The sequence below is a fragment of the Larus michahellis genome, chromosome 1, assembly GCF_964199755.1.
Source record: "Larus michahellis chromosome 1, bLarMic1.1, whole genome shotgun sequence".
Classification (NCBI taxonomy): domain Eukaryota; kingdom Metazoa; phylum Chordata; class Aves; order Charadriiformes; family Laridae; genus Larus; species Larus michahellis.
The window spans coordinates 14,771,927-14,787,520 of NC_133896.1; the positions used below are offsets into that span (position 1 = coordinate 14,771,927).

At 36.2% G+C, this 15,594-nt stretch overlaps 1 protein-coding gene across 6 annotated transcripts in view; it reads right to left on the minus strand.

The window, feature by feature from the left end:
• The window catches only part of ORC5 (origin recognition complex subunit 5), a 73,514-nt gene that overhangs the window by 48,113 nt on the left and 9,807 nt on the right, over nucleotides 1-15,594 (minus strand). For all 6 annotated transcript variants that reach the window (XM_074574528.1, XM_074574339.1, XM_074574433.1 and 3 more), the window contains exons 6-13: nucleotides 14,414-14,488; nucleotides 11,873-11,984; nucleotides 11,393-11,523; nucleotides 8,635-8,683; nucleotides 7,981-8,071; nucleotides 5,687-5,739; nucleotides 3,717-3,829; nucleotides 86-133 (exon numbers count right to left, since the gene is read on the minus strand). In XM_074574528.1, coding sequence (XP_074430629.1) covers nucleotides 86-133; nucleotides 3,717-3,829; nucleotides 5,687-5,739; nucleotides 7,981-8,071; nucleotides 8,635-8,683; nucleotides 11,393-11,523; nucleotides 11,873-11,984; nucleotides 14,414-14,488 — 672 coding nt within the window. The remainder of the gene's footprint in view (nucleotides 1-85; nucleotides 134-3,716; nucleotides 3,830-5,686; nucleotides 5,740-7,980; nucleotides 8,072-8,634; nucleotides 8,684-11,392; nucleotides 11,524-11,872; nucleotides 11,985-14,413; nucleotides 14,489-15,594) is intronic.

Here is a 15,594-nt window from a genome sequence, read left to right on the forward strand (position 1 = left end):
ACAGTAAACAATGAGGCAAAAACAGTAGTACAGTAGAAAGAAAATATTTGTTGCCAAGCTCAACTTAGAAGGATAAAATACATACCTTCTCATGTTTCTTCATAAAGTTGGTCTTTCTAATTTTCCCATGATGCTGTAAACAACAGAGAAGAGCAAATATTATATTTAAATTATTTTAAGCTCCTTCTATAGCAAAGGCAGAATCAAAACAATCAGCAAAGAATTGTACGCTACATACGGTAGTATGCTAGTCTGGGTCTGCTTCTTTACTACATCTCCAGTATTTGCTTCTGATGTTACTAGCAATCCTTCTTACTAGAAACCCTGAAATTACATTTGCCTTATTCCTTCATTGTGTCCCAAGTGCTGCAAACACAAAACCCCCCACTCTAATATTTTTTGGTGACATGCATAATTATTTTTTCTCATCTAATCAGGGACTGATGAGAAGAGGCAGTAAAAATTTGTTTTTAATGTGACTTCATGCCACCATCCTCCTCCTACCCTCCATCATCTAATAAAAAGAGACAGATGTTTCATTTCTTTCTCTTTCCAGAGAAGTTTAAATGACGGCCACTTCATTTTTAAAATGTATCCATGCATAAAATCCATCTGAATTTGCATCGTTTATCTGCTCCATTTTAGAATTCTGATGGTAGGCAAGTTGGCAGAATGACAACCGCAAAGTAAATCAATACAATACAAAGATAGTTCAAGTGCAGGAGCTAAAGGACAAAGAGAAAGGAGGAAAGAAAAAAAAAAGAAAAAAAGAACGTCATTTAAAAGCTTTAAATCAGCCTTAAGAAAGGAAGGACTGTCCAAAGAAAATATCAAGTGTTCTTGGATCTCAACTGAAAATGTGAGAGCAAAACAAAGACACAAATATAGTAAACGAGATTTTACAAATGAATGACTAGAAGTTGTTAAAAAAGACAAAGAGAGACATGAGGATGACATGCATAAATGATGTAAAATTCATGGAGAGGTGCAAGTATAATATTCTTTAAACATATTTAAGTGCTATTTTTCAAAATATCACCTGGTAAGTTTTTCCACATCCTTGAGAAGTATACTTCATTAATAAGTATACCTTATAAGCATGCTCAATCAAACAGTGAAAAAATATCTCCAATGAATGAGTTCTTTTTTCATTTTAATGTTTAAAATCTTATACTTAGTATTTGTGGACCCCAATACTCAGCCATGTCAAGGAGATCTCACAAGTCAGTAACTGTGGCATTTCCTGACTGACTTCTGAAGTGCTTAGCATTAGACAGGGCTTTAAGTTTCATTTAAATAATTTGACAGACTAAAAAAGAATTAGTTCATTCAATTAATACATATCACATACTTAGAGACAGCAAAGCAGTCTTTTTATCATGCCTCTGAAAGGACGATTGCTGTGATAACAGAGACCTGTTGGAGGGGAAAGGGATCAAGCCTGAGATTGCAGGGCATGCTAGTGGTGGATCACAACAAAATGCATTCATGCATTTTAAAGGTTATGCTGGAATCTCCATATAGTATATTTAAGTTATGTCAAAAGCATCTCAAAGTAGGTGAGCACGTGCTCTATTTCTGTTCAAGCACAAAGAAGCAAATGAAATTCAGAGTTAATTTTCAATTATTTTTAATCCTGTTTTCTATTAAAGTGATAAAATGAAGACTTCATACAGATTGCTATTCTTTTTTGTTTTAAAGACTACCTTTCAAAACCAACTTCATATTTTTCACTTAATCTCCTGCAAAGCTCTTGAATTTTCACATAACTAATAGCAGCCCTGCCAATTATTAATTCATTGCTTTATGAGGCTGTTAGCATTCCAGGTTGCCACAAACTGTGACTTTATCTTTAGCTTTAGTATAGCCTAGCACCTATACCAATAGTCAGATTAGCAGCTCAATGACCATCTTTTTGTTTGCATCTCTTTTGCTGTCTAGCGGTCTTTAGTTAAATCATTCCAGAAGATATTTTTATGTAATCTACTCTGAATCTCATTACAAACCCAACAAAACCAGATTCTATTTTCACAGTCCATGTGACTCATAAAAACATTCAACTTGAACACTCACCGAGAAACGTTTGTTTTGTTGGGGTTTGACGTGCAGCTATTTCTGCAATTCACCTTAGCACCTGATGAAAGGCTAACTGCTATACATGTAGCAGGAATGGTAACTTCTCTTGCTTTACCAATTCTTTGGAAAAATACTTAGTATCACCGATTGAAATACCTTCACAGTCCCTGCTTCAAAAACCCTAGAATCTCACATTTATTGTACAAAAAGTTTAGTAGGGTTCATGTGCAAGAGTGGAAACTTAACATCAGAGATACTAGAAAAGGAGAAAGGAAAAAAAAAATAAATTGAGAAGGTTGTTCAGTGAACACAAGGAAGATGTGGCACTTTTTGATAACATGCTTTACTGACTTGACACTTGTAAGTTTTCCTGTTTCTTTTGAGTTCCAAGACTGATACGGAAAAACCTGGGAAAAAACATTTCTTCAGCAAATAAATCCCTTACAAAGAAATTGTTTTGTCCAAGTGAAAAGAACAAAGGTTGCCCATAAAGAAAACTTGTGAATCTGCACTTACTACAATTAATCCTCCACTCTTTTCAGAAAAGGACTAGACAGAAGGTGAAACACCTACAGCTTTCAATATAAGATAATACCAGAAACACGAAACCCATATTTAAACTAATAACGTACTAGTATATCATCACTAGGAACTGTGGTAACTTCTTAAAATTTGTATATACAAATTTTCTTCAAGATGTAAGAAGAAAACAAGCATATTTTTACAAATTTGTTTTATTCTCATTGTCTTCAATTATTCACACCTATCATGAATACCATACATTAATAGACACATGTATATATTAATATACATTGCAATAATGTAGAAAACCTTGAAATTGGTAAAATGCATAGAAAGCATAATTGCCCAGTGTCTTTTCTGATATCTCTCTTCCTGCCTACATTTTGTAAAATTAAGGCCTCAAAACCAACGCAATTAGCAGGCTTGAGGAGCATAAAGATCCCAGGTAAGAAAGAGACAAACTATGACACCACAGCATTCATTTGCAGCACGACCACAACACATCCCAAAGAAAAAAATAAAAATAAAAAAAATTCAACCTGTAGATGGCAAGCACTTACAGAAAATTAGGTTTGTCCCATTCATCCTAAAACATGCATTATCATCACTTCAACACAACATGTGCCAGCTAATGGAACCACATCTTCTGCAAAAGCAACTGTTTGTAAGTTTCTGTTTCAGAAGCTTAAAATTGTAGAAATAAGCTAACAATGCGCTATGTCATTTTACCTCACTAAGGGCTAACTCAGTGAAATAAATTGTTGTGGTTCGTATCTTACTCCTGCAATTTAAGTGTGGCTTATCCCTAAGGACACTGCAGGCATTCCATTAAAACCTTTACAAAGCAGAGCTGTATCAACTTACAAAAGCAAAGCACAATCCTTGTGCTATAACAGTGTAACGCATGTTTTGACATAAAGAAATTCCATTTATTAGACATTAATAACTAGATGATCATTACCAAACACAATATGTGATCTACACAAAAACTTCTGATCAAGTCAAATGAACCACACATGGAAACAGAGTTCAAAACGAATAGTTGAAGAGTTTTAATCTAGGAAGTTCAGTATGCAGGAATCCAGTAAGCAGAACTAAGAAAAAAAAAATCTCATTACCTTAAGAAAGAACCTCTTATCTGTTCTGACAGGATTGTAGGAGGCAAGATAAGCAGCTATTAGAAGAAATTTGGAGTAGTAAGGAAGTTCCACATGTGTATGTGCAGAAAGTCCTATAAAATAGACAAACAATTTATGAGTCACTGAAACCCATTCTGAACATCCACAAACTTCAAATTAGACTTGTTTGCATTCTTCTTTTTTCCTTCTCTCCTGTTCTACTTCTTAACTAAATGAGTATGGCTCCTTTCTCAATATCATTATCACAGATATAAAACTGGTGAAAGGCCAAGGAATGACATGAAGCTAAACAAAATAACATTCTGAACTCTTTAAGGACTCATCTCAGAAACTAGATCTGAAGCATCAGAAATTCATAAATCACTAAGATGTGATCTCCTTAAAAAAAAAAATTAAATAAAATTCCAGGCTAATTTCATTGAAGGTAATATTTCTGGCAAACAGAGCAGATGAAGAGATTTAGTTAAATACTATGGCAAAGCTTTTCTCCAAGACCCAACCAGACAGCTCAGTCAGGAACAGGGCTGGCATGGTAGAGAAAGAAGCTGTGCCGCACTTTTGAGAAACAGTTCAGCATCTCACAATGTTTAGACACTGCTTTATTTCTACAGAAAATGTTTTCAAAATTCTAAACCTGATCCAGTTGACCTAGCCTGCTCCATGTATACTTCATTAAGATTAAAGTCTCACACATTAAAACACACAAGAACTACAGCCTACTGAATATTTTCCTTCCCTCTTTTTACTTTTACTTTGTATTTTTTCCCCTTTACATTCTCCCGCTCTTGTCAGCATAGTTGCTTCTTATACACAGCTTATGCATATGAATAGGATGATCAAACTACCTGACTTCATCAGTTGTCTAACTATGGAGACCAGTAAAGGGTCTCCTCTCGTGCCTTCTTTGCTTACAGGTTTTTACTTCAACAGTTTCTTGTTCTACGAAATCTCTGTACCCTTATGTTTTTATCCAAAAATATCAGCAAATAAAGATCAAGGAATTAAATATGCTTAAAAGTAAAGATGCAGAGCTCCAAGTGTGGTGAGAAACATCCCAGTTGATAGCTAGTAATAATTTCCTCTCACATAGGCACAAAAGGACAGCAGTTTTAGCTTTCATTTACAATCAAGAGACTATTTTGTACTGCATGTTAATTACAAAATGCAACACCAAATAAGCTTACACGTAGACAATTTAGTTCAGTACAGAAATATTTGTTCCTATCCCATTCTTCTGGTCTGACAATATTGCACTGAAGTATTTGCTTAATTACATCCACAGTAAAAATTTTTATAATAGCTTTTTAGGCATGTTATTATCAAATGCTGTTTACCAACAAGACAATTTTTCCTACCACAGATACCTGAAAATCCTAGAAAATGCATTTTAAATAAAGTCTCCCTTTTGGGGGTTGTCAGGTACAAAAGTATTTCATGGTCATCTGGGGATGGAAGGAGGGAGTTTAATAAGAACACTTTGAATCAAACTCCTTTGGTGAACAACGTTGAAAATTTACTGATAATACAGCAAATAAGGAAACAGTAGGATGACTCTGATTATTTTAAGACAGCTTTAAAACACGGCTATTTTACCTACTATCTAAAGATGAAACTTTTTGTGCCAGTTGGCACACAGAGGTCTAAACATCAGGGATCAGCCTGTTCCTCATCCATTCTTACATAAGAAATACTGATTTAAAGAAATCTGCTTTTACCCACAGAGGACCTTTGGAAAGATTACTTCTAGGATATGTGCTAGGGGTAAAAATAGTTAAAGTCCTTTGTAAAACACCTCAAAAAACATGGTTTGCCTGAACTGTAACTGAATGCTAATAGGTAGCCTCATCTATGTAATTTCACTCACACATTATCAGATAACAGCGACCAAGTCAATCTGAAAAGTACACATTTCACATTACAAGCCCCTACAGAGTTACTGTATTCAATACCTTTCAACTGCCCAGGTTCTCCATCCTCACGCTGTAAGCGCTCCCACTGTGAACTAAAAGACCAATAATGCAAACATATAAAGATGAAGTATTTGTCAGTCTTTCAGAGAAAACTACCTGCTAGGTATATGTATATTTTGATTTCATGACACTGGCTAGGATACAGTAAGCAAGAGAATAATTAAAAATACCAAGTCTTATTACTTTGCACACAAGTTTCAGTAATGTGCAGACCATGCATACTTGAAAAAACTGTGGAATGCAGTTATAGTAAGGTATAAAAGTGAACACAAGCTAACTGTAAAATACCAACTTCTTTCCGTCCAACTATCACTGGTAAGTTTCAAAACCAATGCAGAATTGGATAAAAAGTAAAAACACTGATAGTTTTGATTTTTTTTAATCTGCTTAATAACTATTTATGCTAGTGAGAAGAATACTATAATTACTTCATAGTGTAATTTTGAAGTCTACATAAAAAACAAAGCAATATTCACTCTTCACTGAAAACCTTTGAAGACATCAAGATGGAACATCTTATTAGTGAAAAATGTCTGCAAGTAGTTTGGTGTTTTCCTAAACAATAGCAAAAACTTTCACTTTAAAACTTCCCTTAAGGAACTACATTGTTAGAGATGTCATGATTTTAGATGATCATTTTGTATACCACAAGGGGATAAAAACACAGCTTTAAAGCACCAGTGATTTCATATTTTATTTTTCCTTAAAGTTCTAGATGACAGTCCCTCAACTAAAATCCTGTGATTTACTCATCATGTATTAGGGTTTATCAGCCATATGCCCTAAAACTTATTAAAACAATTTAATGAGAGCTTATGTAATACTCAAATTTTAATGAATGATCAACCAAATCATCAATCAGCAAAATTTTTATCTAATGTCTATTTTACAGGTGGAAAAAAAAGTTCCATTTTCATCTCAGTTCAGGCAGCACGACAGCCGATAATGAAGTTCTATTACTGCAACTTACAACTTGAAGAAAACCCCAGAGTAATTACAGTTCCGTGGCCAGAAAAAAATGAAATGGTCATTTTAATTCCTCAAGCGTTTACTGGTACACGGAGGTAAATCCTAGAACTATTACACAGGAAGCTGAAATTTATAACAAAAAACCCAGTAACGCTCCAATTTATAACCAAAGAAAACTGTAACGAGGGAAAACTAGTTATGTGGAAACAATTCATAAGCTATTTTATGTCATAATCTTATATTACACTCTAATTAAAGTAGGCAATTACATAATATAAGAAGTCAGGAAGATCCTGAGTAGACTGTGTAATGAAGATCAATATTGAGTATAAATACACATTTGAGGCAAATAGAATAATGTCTCATTGTACAATGAAGTCTAGCTTATATGGAACAAAATCAATTCTCTTTTTGAAGGAACGATCACTTTTCCAAAACATTCAGCAACGACTTCTACTATACATCCAGGTTCAGTTACTGGAATACCCTACAGCCTCAGTGACATTCAAAGGAAAAATCATTACGTTTGTATGAAGATAAAGAAATCAAACACTACTGAATTATCTCTCTTGACATCGTGTAACACCAGAATCACTCATCTTAAAGACAGAAAGACATTAAACCTGAGCCGATTACTACCATTAAAAATGAACACCACCTTCTTTTTTCTAGCACTTAAGAAATAAACAAGGAATCTAACACCACACCAAGAGAAACTCTGGCCGCCGGCAAGACACCAGCTGTCAAAAATGCTATTTCCGCATAAGGAAAATTTTGCGGTTGGACAACAAAACAAGGGGTCAGAAAGCACAGTAAATGTACAAACCTAGATCTACTAAAGAAAGCTAAAGAATACAGAAGTTCAAAATCTGTCACGTTGCATCAGAATTTTGAGGCTTGCATGTATCCTTGATACAGTGAGGATCTGCCAAGTCAACTTTACACATGTGATTTACACTGTACCTGTATATTCTGGTGATGGATTCCCATGTCTGGCCGTTACATACGTAACAGAAAATGGATCTATCTGCATGAACGTCAGTGAAAAAGGGAACACAAACTGCTGCCACTGCTTTACTTAGAGGATATTTAATATGCGACAAACACCATTTTGTTTAAAAATTCCCTCCTGAGATACACTATTTCTAACATTATACGGCAAGAAAGAAATGCACATTAAAGAAAAAAGATTCCATCTAGCAAAAAAGAAACACTAGCCATGAAACGTAACTGAAAAAGTAAATATTTAGAGAGCAAGCTTGCTAAAGACATCATCATCAACAAAACAAACAGCCCCCGATTACCTGGATATTTCCCGGAGATAAACAGTCTGCATTGCCTTCTTCAAATGAGGTTCTATATTTTTCCAGAGTTTGCGGGTGTCACGTTCATTTGCTGCACCAAGCCAGAACCAACTCTGTTAAAAATTTAGCTCACACAACACTAAAACTCTTATCTCTGACACCTAAATAGTCACAGGCATGACATAATAAGTCTGAAGCCCTGACTCCAAAATACTGTATTAGAATGATGCACCATCATCACCCATTTGCACGCACATGCTACTACACAAGGCGGTTTCTCTGTAGATATTCTGAGATACTCTGGGACAGTTTGGCAGAACCTCTGCTCTCATTTTCTCCTCTTAGACTTGACAGAGAAACAACTTATCCCATTACTTTGCAGAAGTCCTGGTGGCTGACTGAGGAGAAACATTTATAGAAAGGAAGCAAGTTTTCATGGTATTTCCATCTCATTTCCATAAAACACCACCAACAAATGTCATCTACTGCTGCTGCTGCAAATGTTGCCTACTGGGTGCAACTGGAATAAGCAATGCTGTTGTGACCACAGAAATGGTCACAACACAACGAGGATCAAAGCAAAGTCCTCCACAAAACCGACAGGGGGGCACCTGCACTCTCATACACCCACTCAAATTAAGGACAGAAGCTTACCTTCTCCACTGACCACTGGTTCACAGTATTTAGAAAAATTGAGTGCTGCCTACAGAAAATAAAAGTACAACATAGTAAAAAGGTGCTATATATTTGATCTAGCTACAGTAAGTAACAAGCAGCGTAATTCATTACTTTGCAAAACTACTGAATTATTTTTCAGTCAATAATTACGTCGCTTGCTTCCAAACATTGTACTGTAAAATGTCACAATATTTCTGTAGATTAAAATACAAACAGAAGCAATCTATCACAGGTTACTTGGTTTTGATCTCAGCAAAATGTGTTTACTGTACTCAGGGGCTGCATTTTTTTTTCTCTAAGTAACATAGTAATTAAACATTGAAATGCAATAAAAAAAGTATTAATCAACTTTTTTTTTTTACTCTTTTACAGATAAAACTTTCCATTTCAGAAGCTGTCCAAAATGTTCAAAAGTAGGCCACACATACTTACACATACACAAGCAGAAATTATTTTTAAAAAACAAACAAACCAAAAAAAAAAACCCCAAACTCTGCTAACACATTCCATATTCAAACAAACTCCTTTTGCCTAAGGTAAGATTAAGAGATTTTTGACAAGGTTGTAATCTAGATTTTTTTCTAAAATCGTTACATCAATATCACACAGAATTTTGTAAAATAACAATTCTCACATTTCATGCTCCTTTTGTCCTAGTGCACCTTATTAAATCTCTGCACTACTATACAGAACTCGATGCAATAACTTCCACATATAAAACTAATATAATTCCAGAATGTTTTATTAATAATCATGCATAATAACATACACATTAAGAGTTTATATTAGACACTGTGGAGTTGTTCAGAATCCTACAGAGTTGTATGTGTCTGTCATTACCTTCTACAGAAGAGACTTGTCAAACACAAAAAGAATTTAGGGTCCAATCACGTAAATCTTTTCATAATGTTGGTAATTCACACACACACACCATGCATCTAAAGCTAATGAAATTATTCTGATAAGCAGAGCAACTCAAGCACATGTCTAGGAGAACTGTGACCCCGGTTTCTATTTGTGTCTCCAGATTTCAGCAATCTCATTTCAATATAAAACCTGTAGAGTTAATGGGTGTGTTCAGCTGAAGTTTAGCTATGTTTTCCAGATGGAAACAGGACATTCAGATCATCTCACCAGCACTGATTTGTTCACTGGCCATAACCACTGATCACTTCAAACTCATAAAATTTCCTTGTACAGAGTATGGCTATGTAAATAATAATATGATGAGCTAATAAATGTTATTGCTATTCAGCTTTCTTTATGCAAAGGTCACCTTCAGGTAATTTTTATTTTTCTTCTGTTAGTTTGTTTGCTATTACATTCTTCAATTGATATATGGCTCAAACTCATTTTTCCAAATACCTTTAATTTATTTTTGTTCCTTCAGGCATGACTATATCGCAGGAACTTTTGACTTAGCTATTCATGTCCATCCTTGCTTCTCTAGGCCTGAGTCAAATGAATATGCTATGTTTCTGTAAAACTGTGCAACAGAAGTAGCTTGTAGCTGCTTGGTTACCTTAAAATCCCCCGTAGAAGGCAAATCAAGTGAAAATTTTACACTCAAATAATATAGGAAAATGTTTCAAATTTTAAGTTACATTTACCATAAAGTTAACTATAAAGAATGCTGGGTGGCAAGTTACATTTAATAAACATGGGAAACAATAAAACTTGAGGCTGGACATGCTGAGACCATGTAATCGAAGTTAATTCCTTCAAATGTTGAAAGCAACTGCACTCCACTGCACAGTCCAGGAAACGAATACAACAGAAGGCTATTTGGAGATTACAGAAGTCCACGAGAGCAAGAAGGTAGCAATAAGAGCAAAGTCACATAACCACACACAAAAAGAACTTGAAGAGAAAAGAAGCACAGTGAGGCCTACCATTACCTGAAAGAGTAAAATCATTACTTCCTCAGACTGAATTGCAAACCAACAAAAAAAAAAAATCATTAACCAAATCTGTAATGTGGTTGTCCCTCAAAAACTGCTGCAGTTGCAGCAATTGCTTCTACTATACTTATCAGTAGGCATAAAAGGTTTCATCACACTTATCTCTTTATCCCAACAGGTGAAAACAGGGAGCCTGGTCTTCTCAGTCACTCTGATATTGAGGAACGGCTTGAGCTCAAAAACCCCAACAGAAGTTCCAGGCTGGGTGAACCACATGCAGACTGGCGTCTCACTAGCGCAGCTTTTGTTGCCTCTGACCAGAAAACTACATAGCAATGGAAACCCTTTACAGCCACCAAAACAATTGCAAGCTTTGTTATGGATTTTTAGGGAAATCGTGTTTTGAGCTAACATGTTCTTAGGATGGTAGATTTAGACTAGATATAAGGAAGAAAATTTTTATGCTAACAGTGGTGAAACACCAGAACAGCTTTCCCAGAGGTGGTAGATGCCCCATCCCTGGAAACATTCAAGGTCAGGTTGGAGGGGGCTCTGAGAAACCTGATGTAGTTCAAGATGGCCCTGCTCACTGCAGGAGCGGTTGGACTAGATGACCTTTAAAGGTCCCTTCCAACCCAAACTACTCTATGATCTTCTCTTTGTCCATATGTCGTGGTTTAACACCATCTTCAATGATAAATCTAGACTTTCAGAGCTTATTTGGCAAAAAACACCCCAAACCAAACCTGGCCATGGCTTGAGCAGGAGCCGGGGCGGGGGGGGGGGGAAGAGGAGAGCACACCGCCACACAACTCTAAAGGAGCTCATCTCACCAGATGCTGAAGTTCCTTCAGGTCCCTACAGACCATGTAGAAGACACCAAGCAGAATATTGATATATGCAGCATAGAAATCCGCAGAATATTCTGGGGGATGATTCTGAGACAAGATCTTCTGCAGGTGTCCTGTTTAAACAAAAATAGGTTTTGCTTATTTAAAGCTAACTTAATAAACTGACTACATGTTACAAGTTAAGTGGAAAAACAAACTATAATCATCACTAAAAAAATACAGAATCCACCAAAAACCACACTGATTAAAAGAACCAGCACACTGAATGGAACCAAAATGTTACTTTGAGATGTTCCGGCAAGACATTTAGAGGTTGTGTGAATATAGACTTTTACATTCCAGTAACTATTACATATTCCGGATTCTGTAGATGCGCACAGATAAGCATGGAAAAAAACATTTTGATGTTGTTTGACAAAGTATTACTCAACCCGCAAAAAGCAGATTAAAGAATTAGTTTACCTATGCTGTAATCAGGAAAATACAAGGTGAATGGCTCAAAGCATCCAGTATTTGGACGGAACAGTTCCCATACTATTTCACTGAGCAGAACAACTGTCACATTTCTGTCACTCTACAGAGGGAAGGAGAAAAAAAAATAAAAATAGAGTGACAGAGACACACAGAAAAAAAAAATAACACCGCATATTACAATTTCAATGACAAAAATTATTATTGTGACTTTTATGTTCCACAAAAATGATCAAATTTGCAGTTTAACACAAATTACTAGCATAGTAATAAAGCTTCAGCTGGCCTAATCAAGACGTTCATACATTTGAGATTTCTCTGCATCCTTTGCCATTTCAGCGCCATGCTTTGTGGGGTGATAGAGCTCTGGTACAAGACAATACCATGTAGATTCCATCTCTTACTCCCAAAATTAAGACAGCATTTTTCTTTGGTAATTAAACCCAGACTTTCAGAACAAACAGGAAGAATTAAAAAGCAAAAGCAAGCTCAGTGCTTTCTGAAACCAAGCTATCTAGTACTTTATTTTAAAGGTAAGCTGGTCTTTTAAAAACAAACAAAAAACATCCCAAAACAAAACCATAGTATTAACTGTGTACCAACTGTTTAAGTAGTTACTAATAAAGGCTGTGCATAGTAACATACTCTTTTTAACCACATTGTAGTTGACAATATACTTGCCTTGAGTTTGATGTTTTGGTCAATAAATAATAAAACATTTCATATTAAAAAAAAAAATATTCCTTATTTTGGTCACCCTTCAACATATCAACTTTTCTGGGTGTTTCTCCAGCATATTTAAGTCTTATCCTATGTTTTTTTGGTCCCTGAATAGCAGTCATATCATAGAACCATGGAATCATAGAACCATAGGGTTAGAAGGGATCTCTGGAGATCATCCAGTCCAACCCTGCTGACAGAGCAGGGTCACCCAGAGCAGGTTGCACAGGAACGCGTCCAGGCGGGTTTTATATGTCTCCAGAGATGGAGACTCCACCACCTCTCTGGGCAGCCTGTTCCAGGGCTCCGCCACCCTCAAAGTAAAGAAGTTCCTCCTCATGTTTAGGTGGAACTTCCTCTGCTCAAGTTTGTGCCCATTACCTCTGGTCCTGTCACCAGGCACCACTGAGAAGAGCCTGGCTCCATCCTCCTGACGCCCACCCTTTAAGTATTTTTAAGTGTTGATAAGGTCACCCCTCAGACGTCTTTTTTTCCAGACTGCAGAGACCCAAATTCCTCAGTCTTTCTTCATAAGAGAGATGTTTGAGTCCCCTAATCATCTTGGTAGCCCTTTGCTGCACCCTCTCCAGCAGTTCCCTGTCCTTCTTGAACCGGGGAGCCCAGAACTGGACACAGGACTCCAGGTGCGGCCTCACCAAGACAGAGTAGAGGGGGAGGATGACCTCCCTCAACCTGCTGGCCAAGTTTTCCTCCTTTCTCTCTGTCAGACAGGTTGTTTCTGCTTCAGGGGCAGCAAAATCCACAACATGGGCAGAACACACAAAAAGAGCCAGAAAATACATCAGCTGCCAGGATTAAGAACACAGCTGTGAATCAGTCTTCATGCAGCAAACAGAGAAATCAATGTCACTGGAAGATTAGGAGTACCATACAAAAGTCTTGAGATAAAAGGCATAATTTCAGCTATTTAGATGTTCAGATATTTCAAAGTACCACCATCGTCCGGTTTTGTCTTCAGTTTCTTTTCAGAGAATGCAGCATTTTTCCTTATTCCAAGGCATAAGCTTTGATACTTCGGAAGCGAGGGAGGGAAGGATACAGTGGTTTACTTCAATCAGAAACATACTGCGGCACAATTCCAGTAGAAGTGTAAAAACTCTCTGCCATCATAAAGCACATTCGCAGCTGCTGAGCTGTGCAGCTCCAGCCACAAACAAATAGCTGGTGGTCTTCTGACCATGCTCAAACCAGCCACCCAACGCTGTGAAGTTTCACATGGGAGAAACTTGAGGAAAACAAATATTTCCCCAGTTGCAAATTCATGCTTCCAATGCTGGATTCACTCAATGTGGTTGAGCTCTCTGAATCTGCAGCTGACTCAGAAGCAGACTTTGGATTCCCACACAAACATCTGACAAACTCGAAAAGGGGTTTTATTTATTTATTTGTACCAAGCCAATAGGAACTAACGTTGAAGCTTCTCCTTATAGATTATAGTCTGCCTGAAATTATTTTTTCTGCAATTATTACAAAACTTCACATGAACAGGAGAAAAATGTCACATTCTTCTTAAAAATAAAAATACTCTAGAAAAGACTGCTATGTACCTGACACAAGCCTCAAAATCATCTATAACAGATCACATATCGCAAAACAAGATACTATTAAACAGAATTTTAAAAAAATTAAGAATGTAAGAAAAACCTGCCAATGTTTAAATTCTGGATTGATTTCTAGTTTTTACAACCACCATTTGATGATGGGGGGAGAATTAACTGTGCAACTTTTCTCATCTAAAGAATCACTTGACCTGTGAGCCTAGATGGACACATACCACATTCAGTTACTTACCAACTCTTGAAGCCTAAGAAAAGCTGGCAGGATGTTTGCTTCCATTTCCCTCAGCTGCTCTGCTCTATCCAGTACCTTTTAACAAAACAACAATCTTACAATATAGACAATGTCGCTTTCCAGTCTCACATAGACTTAAAATTAATTCTTAGCTGCTGGAAATTCATTTCACCAATGGCTCTTGGACAGCAGAAACCACTTAAGTATCAAGATCCCTTAAACAAGCAACATCAAAGGGATAATTGCTTCAGGTGTGCTTCCAGGAAGCCCAAGCAGCTCCACCATCTAAAAAAAAAAAAGACACAATCCCCAGACAAGCAACATTCTCATGCCTTATGGCAGCCAGAATTAGAAGATAAGTTTTAATTAAGAATATCACCGACAAAGCCGTGATAGCATTAACAACTCACTTTTTTTTGAGTTGAAAGCTCAATTTTTGTCCAAAATTCTTCTTATATTACTTCTTATATTAAAAGTTATGTGTAGTACTGCAGCACTATATCAACATGCTTACTGTAGGAGAGCTATCTTTTCCCACTATGAAATTATTTTTCAGGAATAAGTGCCAATATTTTCAAAAAGTTCACACAACTGAATTTTGAGCGTAATATTTCTTGCCATAGCTTGCAGCCTAGAAATTTACAGGGTTTATTGTTGCACACAAACCTGGCATGGCACTAACAAATACGTAGCATATGTACAGCTTAAACAGGAAACACACTATCTAACAACTAACATATTTTGGAGTCTAGAGAAAAAGAAATAGGAGCATGAAAACACACGTGGCTATCCTTCAGAAAAAAAATAATTCATATTCCCAGTATACTTAAAATCTTGACAGGAATGAAAAAAGAGAATAGAAACACGTTTCTTTTGTGTTTTATTTACTACTCGCTATATAAATCTAAATTCTGAATTTCATTACTTCTTTTGAATTACTGCTCTTGAAAGAGAAACTATAGGTCCCTAGCAAATTGTATTTTTCTATCCTTTTACATTTCCTCCCCACACCAAAACATTAAGACATCTATCATTTCTGTTGCCCACAGTAAGAAAAAGAATTTTATGTGGACAACCAATAAACGTTTTATGAATCCGTATTTCAAAATCACACCATACAGGAAAAAAAAACCTGAAAGAGCAGTATCTCTGCAATAATAGCTCACGCTTCTTGGGAATGT